Below are 13260 nucleotides of genomic sequence, written 5' to 3'. Positions count from 1 at the left end.
CTCCCTCGACTCTGTTCTTAGCAGCATTTACGACTTGTAAGTGTCTACTGGAAGATCCCACTTTCGTACTTTAAATTTGTTGACCGACTGCTCGAATTAGCCCCAACCATTCAGTACACTAAAGATTGTCCTCACGAACTGGCTTCTTTATTATACACGCCTGAGTCTCATTTTACCTTTCAATCGGCCTACTGAGGTGCGAGCGAATTCAATTGCAGTCTCGGCTTTGTTCTACCAGAGAATTACCCTCGCTGCTCTCTATTTTCGACTACATCCTCGCAACGCAGTGTTACTGTTAACTCTGCGTCATCTCAATCAGTATCATCCGATCTGAACGCCACCACTCCAAGCGGAAGCGCATCGTTAAACAAAAAAAAAAAACGAAAGAAAGAAAGGAAAAAAATATTCCTTGTCAAGTTCTCGACCTAGCCAGACATTTTGTTTGGCCGCAAAACGAATCCTGGGTCTTCGTCACTATATCAGACATTACCCTACCTGACCCTGCTATTTGCTCCCTGGTCCACGCTGACAAGGACTGACCAAGTTCGACCCCTCCTCACGTGGCCTTGGCTTCAAAGTATATGGTTGATTGCCGTCATCCTGCACCACAGAACGATACGCCACGGCTGCCTCCACCCAGTCCAACGTCTGGCGTCCCAACGCTACCGCTTTTCTCCACGGCATCGCCCTTTGTCCAACGTTTCTCACGACTCGCCTCCGATTTCGTACCTTTGAAGTTTCTCTCGCAGCTGGCTCACAACAGCACACATAATTCGACAGCTCGGCGATCAAGTAGGCTTCGCGATCCTGTGTAGCCCCACGTCATCATGACGGACCGTCATCGCTATCCGTCCTCGGGACGAGCGGCCACCTTTGCAAACCATGCGAGAACTTCTCTGCCATCAAGCATTGGCTACACTTCTTTGTACGCTGGTGACATGCACGTCATGCCAACTTCGACCCGACAGCAGCCCATTTCGACGACACCACGAGGATATGTTACAACTACTTCTACAACGCCAACCCCCAACACCACCACCCGGACGTACGCCGTTACTCAGGATCCTCGTTCACACAGACCGACTACACGGGATGTCACACGTTCCCAGCGGTCCTCCACACTAGACTCTACTAGTCGACCCCCAGTAATTGTCATGACCACCCAGAAGGACCGCGCCAACGGTACGAGTTCTCATTCTTCCAATGCTCGCCCCGGAAGTCCCTTGCGGGATGACTACCGCTCGAGCGATGGGCAGTTTTATACACAACCTGCCTCATCTATACGTTCACACAGCACAGCCCGCTCCTATGCCGATCAGCCAGGAAACGACACTTATGCTCGCAACAGCAGAGACCGTAGCAACAGCTTGGTACGCGACGACCCCTACCGCAACAGTCGCCATTCTGCTATATACCAGAATAATCCCCGCCAGAGCTCTAGTAATATCGACTATGGGGATGACGGTTATCAGTACACTAATGCCGGTGAACTGGTTCGCTACGACCTCGATCATTCAGGCCCTGCGAGGACTCGCAGACGTGAGAGTTTCGACCGTAGCTACTACCGCCCGAATATCAACTACAACGCGGATCAGCGAACGTTCAACGTGGATACCAGCCCAGACTTGAGTCGCAACTACATAACTACAAGCACAACCAGCGTCCCAAACAATCGGCAATACGATAACCGGGGCGGTCCTCCACCAAGTACACGAGGGTTTGACAAGATTCGAGGGTACGAAAGCCCACGGGATTTTGTTCCGATGCCCTCTAAGACCCCCGAACCGACCTCGGTAAAACAGGACACTCCCCTTGTTGCGACTACGGAAACCACAAGACGACCTCGGCCAGTGTCATTGTATCAAGAGGGACCACCCCGTTCTTCGCATCACGATGATTACTATCGGAGCCGAGAAGACGAAAGAAAAATGCGAGAATTTCGTGATCAGCCAGAATCCGAGCATACTTATGAGCCCGAGCGCGCATACGAGGCACCATACTTTCAAGATGACAGAGTTACTTCCCGTGGCTTCGGCATCCGAACTGACACTGCTGATGAACACGATGATCGCCGTGAACGTCGCCCGGAACAACCAAAAAAGCGATCAGATGAAGACTTGCCACGTGATGCTGATTATGAACGCGATGATCGACGCCGAGGCCGGCTTGATTCCAAAGACACTCGCCGTGAGAGACGTGAGAGTAAGAAAGGGAGCGATGATGACGAGAAGGAGCGTACTCGGTTCCGTGACAAGGTGGCCACTGGCCTGGGTATTGCTGCGACTGCTGTAGGCCTTGTGCCTGCCGTCAAAGACGACGACAAACGCGACAAAGATCCCGGCAGACGTAAAGGCTCTGATGACGAGCGCGAACGTGAACGTGAAAGAGACCGAGATCGTGACAGGCGGCGAGATTCGATGAAAAGCGAACGCCCAAGAATCTTGGAGCGAGATCTATCGCGACAGCGTGATCAATCAAGGCAGCGTGACCAGGATCGTGATTCCAGAGAGACCAGTCGTCGAAACGGGGAGTCTCGTAAGAGCACTGAAGCCGTTATCTCGTCATCTGATTCAGACGAAGCTAAAAAGTCCACTCGGAGACGTCGCGATTCAAATGCCTTCAATCCGAATGATACTTCTGAACTGCGGCATCTCAAGGACCAACTGGCAGCCTTGAAGACCACTGACAAAGAGAAGGAGAAGGAAACCCCGGTCGTGGTCGAAAATAAGTCACGGTCCTCTTCACCTACTCGAGAAACAAGAACAGCAACAGAAGCTCGTCCATTCAAAGACTCCTGGTCACCGCCCGATTCCAAGCCATCTGGTCCTCCTGAAGAAGAATCCCGTGGCCGCGAATCCCAGCAGACCCCTCCGGACGACAAACAAGTCCGTGTAGTATCGCCTCCTCGCGATAAAAAGGATGAGAAGCCTCTCAAGGGTATCTTGAAACAGCCTAAGGTTAGCTTTCCAGAGGAGCCGAATCCCATTCGTGAAGGGGTTGCACCTCACAAGGAAGACAAGAAAGCCAGAGAAGCACCTGCAGGTGCAAAATGGACCAAGATCAGCCGTAAGATTGTTAACCCTGAGGCTTTGACCATTGGCAAAGAGAGGTTCGAGGTCAGAGATGACTTTGTCATAGTACTACGAGTACTTAGCAAAGAGGAAATTCAGGCGTATGCCTCAGCGACACAAGTCTTGAGAGGTACGTTTTAAATTTAGGCTTGAGTCTTGGCTTGAGCTGGTGCTAATTGCGAAACAGAGAGACGTCGCCGCGACGATGACGGTGGTGATACGGATCGGGATCGTGACCGTGACGAGGATGACAGGAGAAGACATCATCGTCATCGCCGCCATCGGGACGATGACTCTTCAGACTACGAAGACAAGGACCGTGACCGTGACCGTGACCGCGAACGACGCAGGCGTCACCGAGATGAGGAAGAATATGACACCCGGTCAAGGGATTTGGACCATCATCATCACCACCACCACCGAGCTCAGCGAGAACGCGAGCCCGTGCTTGAGGCTTAGTGAGAGAAAGAGTGTTGAAATCACCATACCACTATGGCTGAATGTTTTGATCGAGTATTTAAGCGTTGCATCAAATGACTCTAATGGTAGAGGTTTTTTTTTTTTTTCTTCTTTTTTTTTCTTTTATCAGGTATATATTGAGCGTTACCACATATCACACATCAAGCATAAAAACCGGGCGATTTAGCGACGCATTCTGGATATACAAACATAAAATAAAATACATTCTGGTTCAGATTGTTCCTGCATTATTTGGCACCCGTCCGCCCTATATGATTACATAGTTCTGAGTGAAGAAACAGAGTTTCAACAGTCGACTCGCAAATTTCTCGGATCTCGGCCTAGAGGATCTCGTTGGAACGGCACGAGACTGTCTTCAAGTTTGAAGACTGGAGCAGAGGGCTAGTGAAGGTACGTCACAGATTGGGTAGCAACATTTCATATTGGGTGCCTACAGTGGCAAAATGGTGAAGAGATGGGACTAAGATGTGATGGAGAGGTTGAGGCTTTCTTGGCTGCTAACTAAGGAGTTTGCGGGTATCGTATTTGCTCTTGTTGTCCAGGTCCATTCCATGTTTCACGACATTATAAGAACGAACCTCCAAGTTTGCAGCAACAAGTTCAGCTAGTTCCCTTTCATCCTGGATGACCCAGAAGATGCAACCAGTCCAATGTCCGCTTCGTATGGTAACAGAAGTCGTGACGAGGACCATAACCTACGCCAGCGCCCGCATCAAGATGAAAGAGGGAATCGAGGCTTCGCACGGAAAGCTTCCTCGTCACCTTTATGCTGGCTTCCGTAGTTCCATTCACTTCACCGTCCAAACATATGTTCGAGCCATGATCACCCATCTCCTCCAGCACAAGATGTCGTACGACCTCCCAGTCTGGGCTCAAAGCCGCTACCCGTGGTTCATCTGATACATCATGAACGAAAAGGCCGTGCATTGGCACCTTCACACTGAAGCAGAACGTTTGGATGTGATGTTACGTGCAAGTATCCTGATGCGTTAGGCACGGGTAGAGGCATGAGAGGAATGAAGCTGAATCATATCGACCCCTCTCATCCTTCTCAATAACGTCAAATTTCTGAACTTGCCCCGTTTACGGTGATTCGTTTGCACTCATCATATACTGGCGGTACGAAATTGGGCAGGGAGTTGAAGCTACCACCATGGCTTGACTCTCGCGATCAGTGTCCGAATGAGCGAACAAAAAAAAAAAAAGGTGTTATGCACGAGACGACCATCTAAAGGGGTTTTTAGAAGCTCTGCCTAGTGACTGAACTTGTTGGGGCCCTCTATGACAACAAGGGAGATGGTAGGAAGTGGTATAAAGGTCACTCACTGTCTTAAATTGCGTGCGGTGTTGAATCAACATGAGATCGGAGCTGGACAAGTAGAAGCCGTGATGAAGAATGCATGCGTTTCAAGTGTCCATTTCCGGCTGTGGAAGCACCTAGATGATCTAGTCTTGTTCAAAGTATAAAAACGGACTTGGCGGCTGCATGATACTGCCCCGAGTCGTGACCGTTCCAGGCTGGCACAAGACAAGCCATTCGGTGTCAAATTATCAAATGTTTTACTGTCCACTCGTCCCAAGAATAGCAACTCAGCAGCCACGTCCCAAGGGGAGCGACGCCCAACCGCCGATCTCTGGCTTGATTGTGGCGGGGATAAAGATACGTCTAGATCTCCCCACCTTCGGAGATGATTTTAGACTGTGACAAAGGCCGGCCTACCGCGAATGGTCGCTGAAAATGCAAGTTATTGTACCCCTTTCCCCATCTTATCACATTGCGTGGCTTCGAACGACTCTAGCCGGCCAATGAGCCGTATCTTGTGCTAGTTGTTTTCGAGACTAATAAATGGCATGTCTCAACATTTTCGAGGAGATGGCGGATATTTTTCCTCCTCCGAATGCATTTTCTTGGTAGAGGCAATGGTCTCAACCACGATGCATTTGAAGATTAGCTTTGCGTCTCTAGTATAAGATATCAGCCGCGTGGGGAAACAGGCAGCATGTCAGGGATCTCACGGGATATTCAGAAATGACAGGGGGCTACTATTCAAAGCAGGTGTTGACAGGGCCTCTAATCCCTGCCATGTGCTAGCATGTATATGTATGCAGATTCTCGTTTGCCATCGGTACGAATGAGCTTCTCCAACTCGAGTCGGCGGGCCGCACAATGCTTGCGGTTCTGGATCATCATGATTGTGCTTAAAGGGATACCATCGGAACTATTGTGGGATTGTAATCGGGCTTCATATGATTCCAGGCTTCTCTCAGTTAATAGCAGTGGCTGGGTGGAACGAACGAATCGTCAATGCATGCGAATCTGCAGAGTGGTATGAGTCGATTTTACTGACTCCTCCAAAGGTTCCTGTGCTTCCCAAGCTGCCTCTTCATACTGGTGGAGTCTTCATGTCAGCGTGGCCAGGTTTTTCGACTCGCTATAGGACCCCTGGCTCTTATCAATTGTCCTTTGATTCATTGATGTGAGGGACAATAACTGTCTATGTCCTTGACGGCGTTCAATCAAAGATACTCCAAGTGTCAAGGAGATATCCTATGCCTTGATTACTATAAGCTTCTTGGTGACCCTGATAGGTATGCCTCGACATCGGATTTCTGCCATCGCCCATCAGCATTTGGTCCAAGTTGACTCTGTTTGTTTTATCGAATGAATGCTTTCTGTCTTGGGAATATGAGGTAACAAAAAGCTCCTGAAGGTACCTATGACGTTGTCAATGAGTCTGAAGTAGGTGTCGGTCTCCTTCTATCTCTGTCATGAACTAATAGTATATATCTGTATTCATCTTTCACGCTGCTGCTGAGCGGCTTATATGAGAGGTTTTGTGAAGTAGTTGTGTGACTGCACATGGAAACAGCATTAATCTGATATGAAGGTAACTAATCTGAGGTAAATTGATCATGCTCCATATATTCACGAATGGATCTCAATCAGAAGTATGGGCTATTTTCCTTCAATGCCCAGGTGGATCCGTCAACAACACCGGCAGTTGAGTTGGTGAATAGGAAGAGAGCCTCCCTGGTAGCTTGGGTCGAGCTCGGCTACACATTGAAATTTCAATTCGGTTACAGAGCTCCAGGAGGCTATCTGTAGGTCTTTACGCGCAAAGTTCTCCCACGAACCACCGTGGAAGCGGAACTCCTTGCCGGTGATGTCGTCTCAATTAGTCTTTTTGAATACATGTGCTGTATGAAGCACCCCTGTCCGGGGATGACGGGCGCACCCCTTCTTTGCATCTTGGCTGTGCCTGGAAATGGCGGACCCTGGTCCAGCCGGACACGCAGTCCCAGTGTCCCACAACGGCTGGTAGTCGCTCGAGTTGAGTGTGGGCTCACATCCCTGACCGACATTCCAGACATGGGTCGGTAGGAACCAACGAAGGACGTAACTCCAGTAAAGAGATTGAAGGTGCAAAGACTCGTCAGATAAAGTCGTTGGTGCGCGCGACATTGTATAATAGCTATCGTTGGTCTGGTCGTATACGATTCCGAGATGGGGATTGTGGAAGATAGGGGTGACTCAACTATTCTGTGGCGTGTAATGGTGTTCTTGCTCATTAGGGATCTTCGAAAATAGCCCAGTATGTCTGCTACCATAGCCCTCGGTTTGTAAGTTACATAGGTGTTTGCAGTCTGGTTCATAAATCCCGAGATTGTGCCAGGATACGATTTTAAGCCCTGAGCCCAGATCAATCTTGAACGGTAGGGCTGCGAGGATGGCTCAAGACATCGTCAAGAGTTTCGTGGGTTAGCTTGCGGCGACAACTAGGCACAGCACCTCTGGGCCCATGATCGCACATCGTGGATGGCAGTACCGGGTCAGGGTCTGTGACAGCCTTGTGCATGTTGACAGGTGGTGCCCATCAAACACAAACCAAGCCCATGACGAACGAGTGTCAAGAAATCGCGGATCTATGAAAGGCCCCGGCCAGATCTGACGATAGCGACAGGCAGGGCTCAGATAACTAGTTGTATGAGGCTGCTGAATTGGAGCGCGTGAGCAGGCACGATGTGCAATGGCTTTGAGGGAATGATATGTATTCATCAAATACACCCAAATACAATGAAGATGCGTATTCAGGCTGCAACTCCGAGGTGGGCTGAGTGTGAAGCCAACTTCCATCCTGATATCCTTCGGCTGTGCCTCGGAGCGCAGCGGGGAACACGGGTTCAGTAGCGGTAATGTCGTTGCGCTGTTTCTTGAACTCCAATCATGGACTGCAATGCAAAAGTGATCATGTTGTTTTCGACAGTTGCTTCAGTGGACTAATACCACAGGGAGTATGGGACCACACAAGTCAGTGCAGTAAGTTACTTTGCATCCTCTTTGAGGATGCCACAATCGACACTAGAGCAAAGTGAGAAGGTCCCTTGAACTGCAGACTCGACATCAAGCATGTAACGCGATGGCCGAGGTTGGTGACAACAGGTTGTCAGCCGTGCATGAGATGGGAAATGAGATGTTGATGAGTTTGACTCTGGGGCGACTTAGCGGCATCCTAAAATTAACTAGAGCCCAAGTTAGGAATAGTAACTTCTGCAGAGCAAGGCTTCACACACACCATCACTCCAGAAGTCCCTCAGACTTCGCACCACTCCCCACCTGCACTGCATGAGGCATCGGGACGGCTAGTACCATACATAGCGCTGAGCGTTGGCAGCTGGCGAAATAATGACAAGCTACAACGTACAGTAGTAGGACAGCGATGGAGGGTGTCTCCAATAGGCTCTCGAGAGCCACTACAAAGTAGAGACAGATGGTGTTCCCATGTTCTGGAGAGGCTTGGGCCCGTTCCTGCTATGAATCTGCGGGTGAAAGGCCCTGTATGTTGATATGTTCGCTGCTGAATGTTGATTCGCAAGGCTGACATTAAGGTGGTAGTGGTGATGGTGATGATGTCGTCGTCGTTGTTGACGTTGGTCCAAAACCTTGATGCTTGAGTCAGGAACAAGGCGCGGGAGGCTGTCCAAGTACGGCACATGTTCCAAGCCACCACTTTGCCTCCGGTGGGGGCATCCTTCCTTGTAATTAAGCCGTTGGCGAAGGAGAGAGCCACAATTCGAAGCCGTCGAACTCACATGAGATTTGGCAGGAGCGTGGGCGTCAAGCTTTCCGTAGGGCAGGATGTTGGAGAATCTCTACATCGAGGTACATAGACCTCAGTACCTTCCTTACCTTACACCCCCAGGTACATCTCATAGCCCCCTTCACCTCATTCACCGCTACCCACTGGCGTCTCTATTAACGTCCGTTGTGTTATAGATCCAGCAAAGAGATGCACTATTACACCAACTTCGTACATGCCGTGTATGTATTACGTTGTCCTTCGTCGCAGCGAGTCTAGTGTAACATAGAACGCACGTTCTCCCAGGCTTGAATGCGCATAATGCGAATACACAAACAGGCATACATGAAGTTGTGGTTTGTGCTGGCGCTAAGTGGTTCTTTCTGAGGCTCAGTTATCAGCGGCATCTATGCCAAGATTGGGAAATTTCTGCTCCAGGACTAGAATAGTCATTATTCTGGCGGTTCCTAATTCATGATGGCTGACTCTCAAGTGGGTATCTCGACACTAAATTTGGTGTTGGTGGCCTCTCGGATTGTCATCTCGTAACGTCGGTCGCTTATTTAACTGATTTCGTCGTTTTGAGTAAATTTTTCCGTCCATACATTTGACGCAGCGTCAGCCCGCGTTTCTTTGGAGGTATTGATCGCTCATGTTTACAGCCATGTCCAGCGTTGTCGCTGAATATTCACTCTTTACTTCGATTATCAGTGTGCACCAGAGTTTTAAGCTCCCTTATGCCACACGGACGGGCTATAAATTGTCATGGGTCACCCATTGCCGCGGGCTCTGGCAAGGGGCTTCCCTTGAGCTTCATGCCTCCCCTACCCTCCATCTCCCCCCCATGGTCCATCTCCACAACTCCGAGTCGACGGACCACCCGCGACAACCCTGGTCTCCCGCTCCCAGCATTCAGGTCAATTACCGGGTTGGGTGACGACGGTATCTTTGAGGTTGACCGTTGGACGTTGAACCTTAAACAGGGGCTTCCCACCAAGATGCAATGCTCGACTTGGAACTCGGTCGCATATTACATGCATTGGGACACCAGTCTGGTCATGCTGTTTCGACGATTGTAATGATAACCTTGCAGTTACCTATGCGCCCTGTGCGGGAATCGCCAATTCTGTTTGTTTTCTTGCTTGGTCACGTCGCTTGATTTCAGTGTTGAGTTATCACTAAAATCACTGTATTTGTAGATCAATATGCCAGAATCAAATGTCTGGTAAGGTTTTTGTGAATCACCTGACTTAGTTATATCACCTTGATCCTAGACAGCATACCCGATAGTCTTAATAACCAAGTGATTAATACTACATATATACTGAATCTTTCCTGTCATGTTCCTTTCACTATACTCAAAATATATCACCAGTGTTACCTTGCCTACCCTGTACACATTTTATTATCCGGATCCAGTGCCTGGTGCTGAACCCTGCCCCTTGAAAGGCTTGTCACCTGCACGTACTCCCGCGAGTAGCTAGGTGGCATAGGGTGGCTGCCAGGGTTCCCCCCCCTGGCCGCGCAAAGAATCTGGAGAGAATGTCTCTAGAACAACAAACCTGACAACAGCAAGGGACATGCTCAAGAGCAGTTACAAGCTTATAGTATGGGCCACTAGACGATCACAAGCCCCCCAGCACGAAAGGAATAGATCTGTCGGGATACGGTTCTGCCATGTCGCCCAGGCAGTACGATAGATTTCAAACTGTTCGTGAATTTCCTAGACCGCTCAAATACTGCACAGTAGAAAGTTGCCACATACGCCATGGTTTATGTCCCCCTCAGGTGCGCGTTTTGGTCTTAAATTAGTGAGAAGTTTAACGCGGTGGCTTGAAGTGGAAGACTGGTCTCATGTAACGACCAGAGCCCAAACCTCAAATTGTCTCTGCTTCGGTACACCCGTTTCAAAGCTTAAATACCAGTAACTTAGACACCGGTCTATTCCTTTGTCGTCCTGACATACCTTGGGGAGGAGCAAAATTAAAATCGTCATACAGCAACAAGAAGAAAAGAACGACATCTATAGCCAGCTTCTCTGCTCTAGTAATAACCAACCACTCCTCGCACAACCCATCGTCCAGTGAACCGCATGTCGCTCTAGCATCCACGTACTCGTTGGTTGTGTCCAGCTACGCGAATGCTGGTCATCCCGATGCCGATTCTAGCCCCCGTGTGACCATGTCAAGATCATCAATCTGCAGCAATCCATGTGGACTGCCTGAGCCCTTGTCCTCGAATACATGCCACAAAGGCTCGTGCTGCCACAATATTTAGGTCAAATTGAAGATCTAAACACATGTATGCAACCCATCTCGCACTGCGTCTCGCACTGCAACATTCCACAAGATCATCAATAAGGGACGGAAGCATTTATAGCATCACCGACAACCTGAACTACTTGCGTACTTGAGCTGAACACCGCATAACTAGGTGGACCGTGGCCAGACCGCCGGTCGTTTATTCCCAAAGCAAAGCACTCAGGTATTTGTCTTCACAGGACTGGATGCTGTTTATACAAGGGGAAGTTATCTACTATTTAGGCCATTGTTTCCCGCTTCATCACAAACTAAGGCAGTCCCTGCTTCACCCATTTCCCGCACCGACCAGAGTTAGCGTTGTCCCAAGTTTCTTTGACAGGCAACGGTTCCACCCACTACAATCGAAGCCTACGACGTCTCGTTTTGCTAACGGTCCGTTCAGTTAGGTTGGGGGACTAATAATTCCAGGTACCGAATTAAGCCGGATACGCTGCGCTAGCCGGTACCCTTCCACAACCAGAACCAGTTGGGATTCTCTTTGGTACCCCTGATAAGGTAGGTTAGCCATTACCGCCGTGCAGCTCCCCGCCCCCTGCCCTCACATGGCCGCCATCTGTCTTGTTTTGCTTCCCGAGCTTGCTTGGTTTGGGCCCTAGCACATACATCAACACTGATCAAGTGCTTTGTCTTGCGCGAACCAGGCTCGCTATTGCGGATTTGGTAGCGCGTTACAGCAAGCTCGGGTCGCGAAGAAGGGATATTGTGTCTCCGCTCATTTTATTGTGATTGCTGCCCAGTGAGCATCAGAAGCCGCTCTCCCGGGCCCAAGTTCCAAGCCAGGCCAAGTCAGGAGTGTGATTTCACTCAAGTTCACGCCCTGTAATTAAGGACCCCGGCATGACTAAAGTCCCAGAGACAGTTGGCGGCCAGGGCTGGGGCAGTATATCTTGCAGGGCCGCGCTACCTTGATCTCTTGTCGCTGTTCTTTTTAATCACATTATCCCAGCTAAGCCCTGGCCGTTTCTGACAGTTGCCAGACCACTCTGCGAACACACGCTCTTAGTTGAAAGGGTGTCTTACCTACAGAGCTCATCCTTGTTGATGTCACCGTCCAGAAAAGGTACGTGTGCGTCCTCAACCTGCATAGAACATCTCGAGACGATCGCGAAGCAATACCTGAACTGACACGAGACCATGCGCAGCAGTGATCAAACTACATCTCCATATTACTTCGAAGAAGGCCATCGCGACAAACAAACCGACCCTCCGGCATCGCACTATAGTCGCGGCTCCTGAGCAATTCTCGAAAGTTTGACAGGGATCCGCGCTCCTGGAACCAGCACGTGGAAAACGTTACCAACAACCTCTTGTGTGCCACCTTCAAGAAATATCACAGCCGCTGCTTGTTGTCTGTTGCTACACCACTCCAAACACGATTACTAGGTGCGTCGAATTTTATGGTCCGTTTGCTCCTCGCTGCAGCTGCAAAAGATACAAAGCTGCAATTGTCCTACGGTGTCGTTTTTCTCCCACGAAATTAGGACCCGCAGAGGCTTACTAGTATATTTTACTAGTGGCTTCCTGCACGGCTTAAGGAGACGACCATCCGATCATCATTGCCTACATCCTTTTACCAGCGTAAATAAATTGAGAGAGGACCGAGTTGATTTTTATCCTATTTCACCATACTGACATGCCGCGCCTTCTAGATTAGCGACTCTGTTTCAGACTCAAGGCGCCACTCCGTCTCACTCGTTAATCACGACTAAGTCAAACGACGACACTTGGCATCCCACAACAATTTTAGGAAGCTCTGGTAAGTTCGTTCTTCGAAGGCACATCCCTTCCATTCCATTCAGATCCAGAGACTGCATCCTGGAAGAGGACCTTGGTTGGCGGATCTCTATCTGACGCACAACGTACTGCTTATACGGGACTGATAATCACGCCACTTTGGCTATGGTCTACAACGAACATCCTAGTAGAGCATGCGCTGTGTGTCGACCTAGCTGGCTCAAACTGCGCTTCCGCTTTAACCAGCAGATTGCTAACGATGAGCATTTGACAGCACCGTTGACGATTTTTACCATTCCCTATGACTGTCAGCATGTCGTCGAGTCGCCAAATGCCGGGCAACTTCAAACAGGAGCATGGAATACATCCTGTAAGTATCAACTCTTATTGTTCTGTTTGTCTTATCGATTTGCATTTTGTGCAAGAACCTGGAATCTATTGCCTCAGCAAAACTATGGCTAGGCCACTTCAGTGACGACCATCAAATGACATCGACATCGTTCGCGTCGCGGCTACCGACGCGTCTGGGAGACCCAGCATCAAGTGAAGGCTGGAGTAAGCTGTCTGTCGTTACAA

At 49.6% G+C, this 13260-nt stretch overlaps 2 protein-coding genes across 2 annotated transcripts; one reads left to right on the top strand and one right to left on the bottom strand.

Annotated features, from left to right (window-relative positions):
- Positions 1-621: 621 nt before the first annotated feature.
- Positions 622-3740, top strand: FOBCDRAFT_43433 (uncharacterized protein). Its single transcript, XM_059612194.1, has 2 exons — positions 622-3201; positions 3259-3740. Exons 1-2 carry the CDS (start codon positions 828-830, stop codon positions 3528-3530), a joined length of 2646 nt encoding a protein of 881 aa, XP_059465174.1. The 5' UTR covers positions 622-827; the 3' UTR covers positions 3531-3740.
- Positions 3741-5067: 1327 nt separating this feature from the next.
- On the bottom strand, positions 5068-8603 carry FOBCDRAFT_226606 (uncharacterized protein). Its single transcript, XM_059609715.1, has 2 exons — positions 8126-8603; positions 5068-8072 (listed from the first exon to the last, which is right to left on the bottom strand). The coding sequence occupies exon 2, from the start codon at positions 7203-7205 to the stop codon at positions 6648-6650; it is 558 nt and encodes a 185-aa protein (XP_059465173.1). The 5' UTR covers positions 7206-8072; positions 8126-8603; the 3' UTR covers positions 5068-6647.
- Positions 8604-13260: the final 4657 nt, after the last annotated feature.

Source organism: Fusarium oxysporum, chromosome VI (assembly GCF_013085055.1).
Source record: "Fusarium oxysporum Fo47 chromosome VI, complete sequence".
Classification (NCBI taxonomy): Eukaryota; Fungi; Ascomycota; class Sordariomycetes; order Hypocreales; family Nectriaceae; genus Fusarium; species Fusarium oxysporum.
This window is presented reverse-complemented; position numbering and strand designations above follow the sequence as displayed.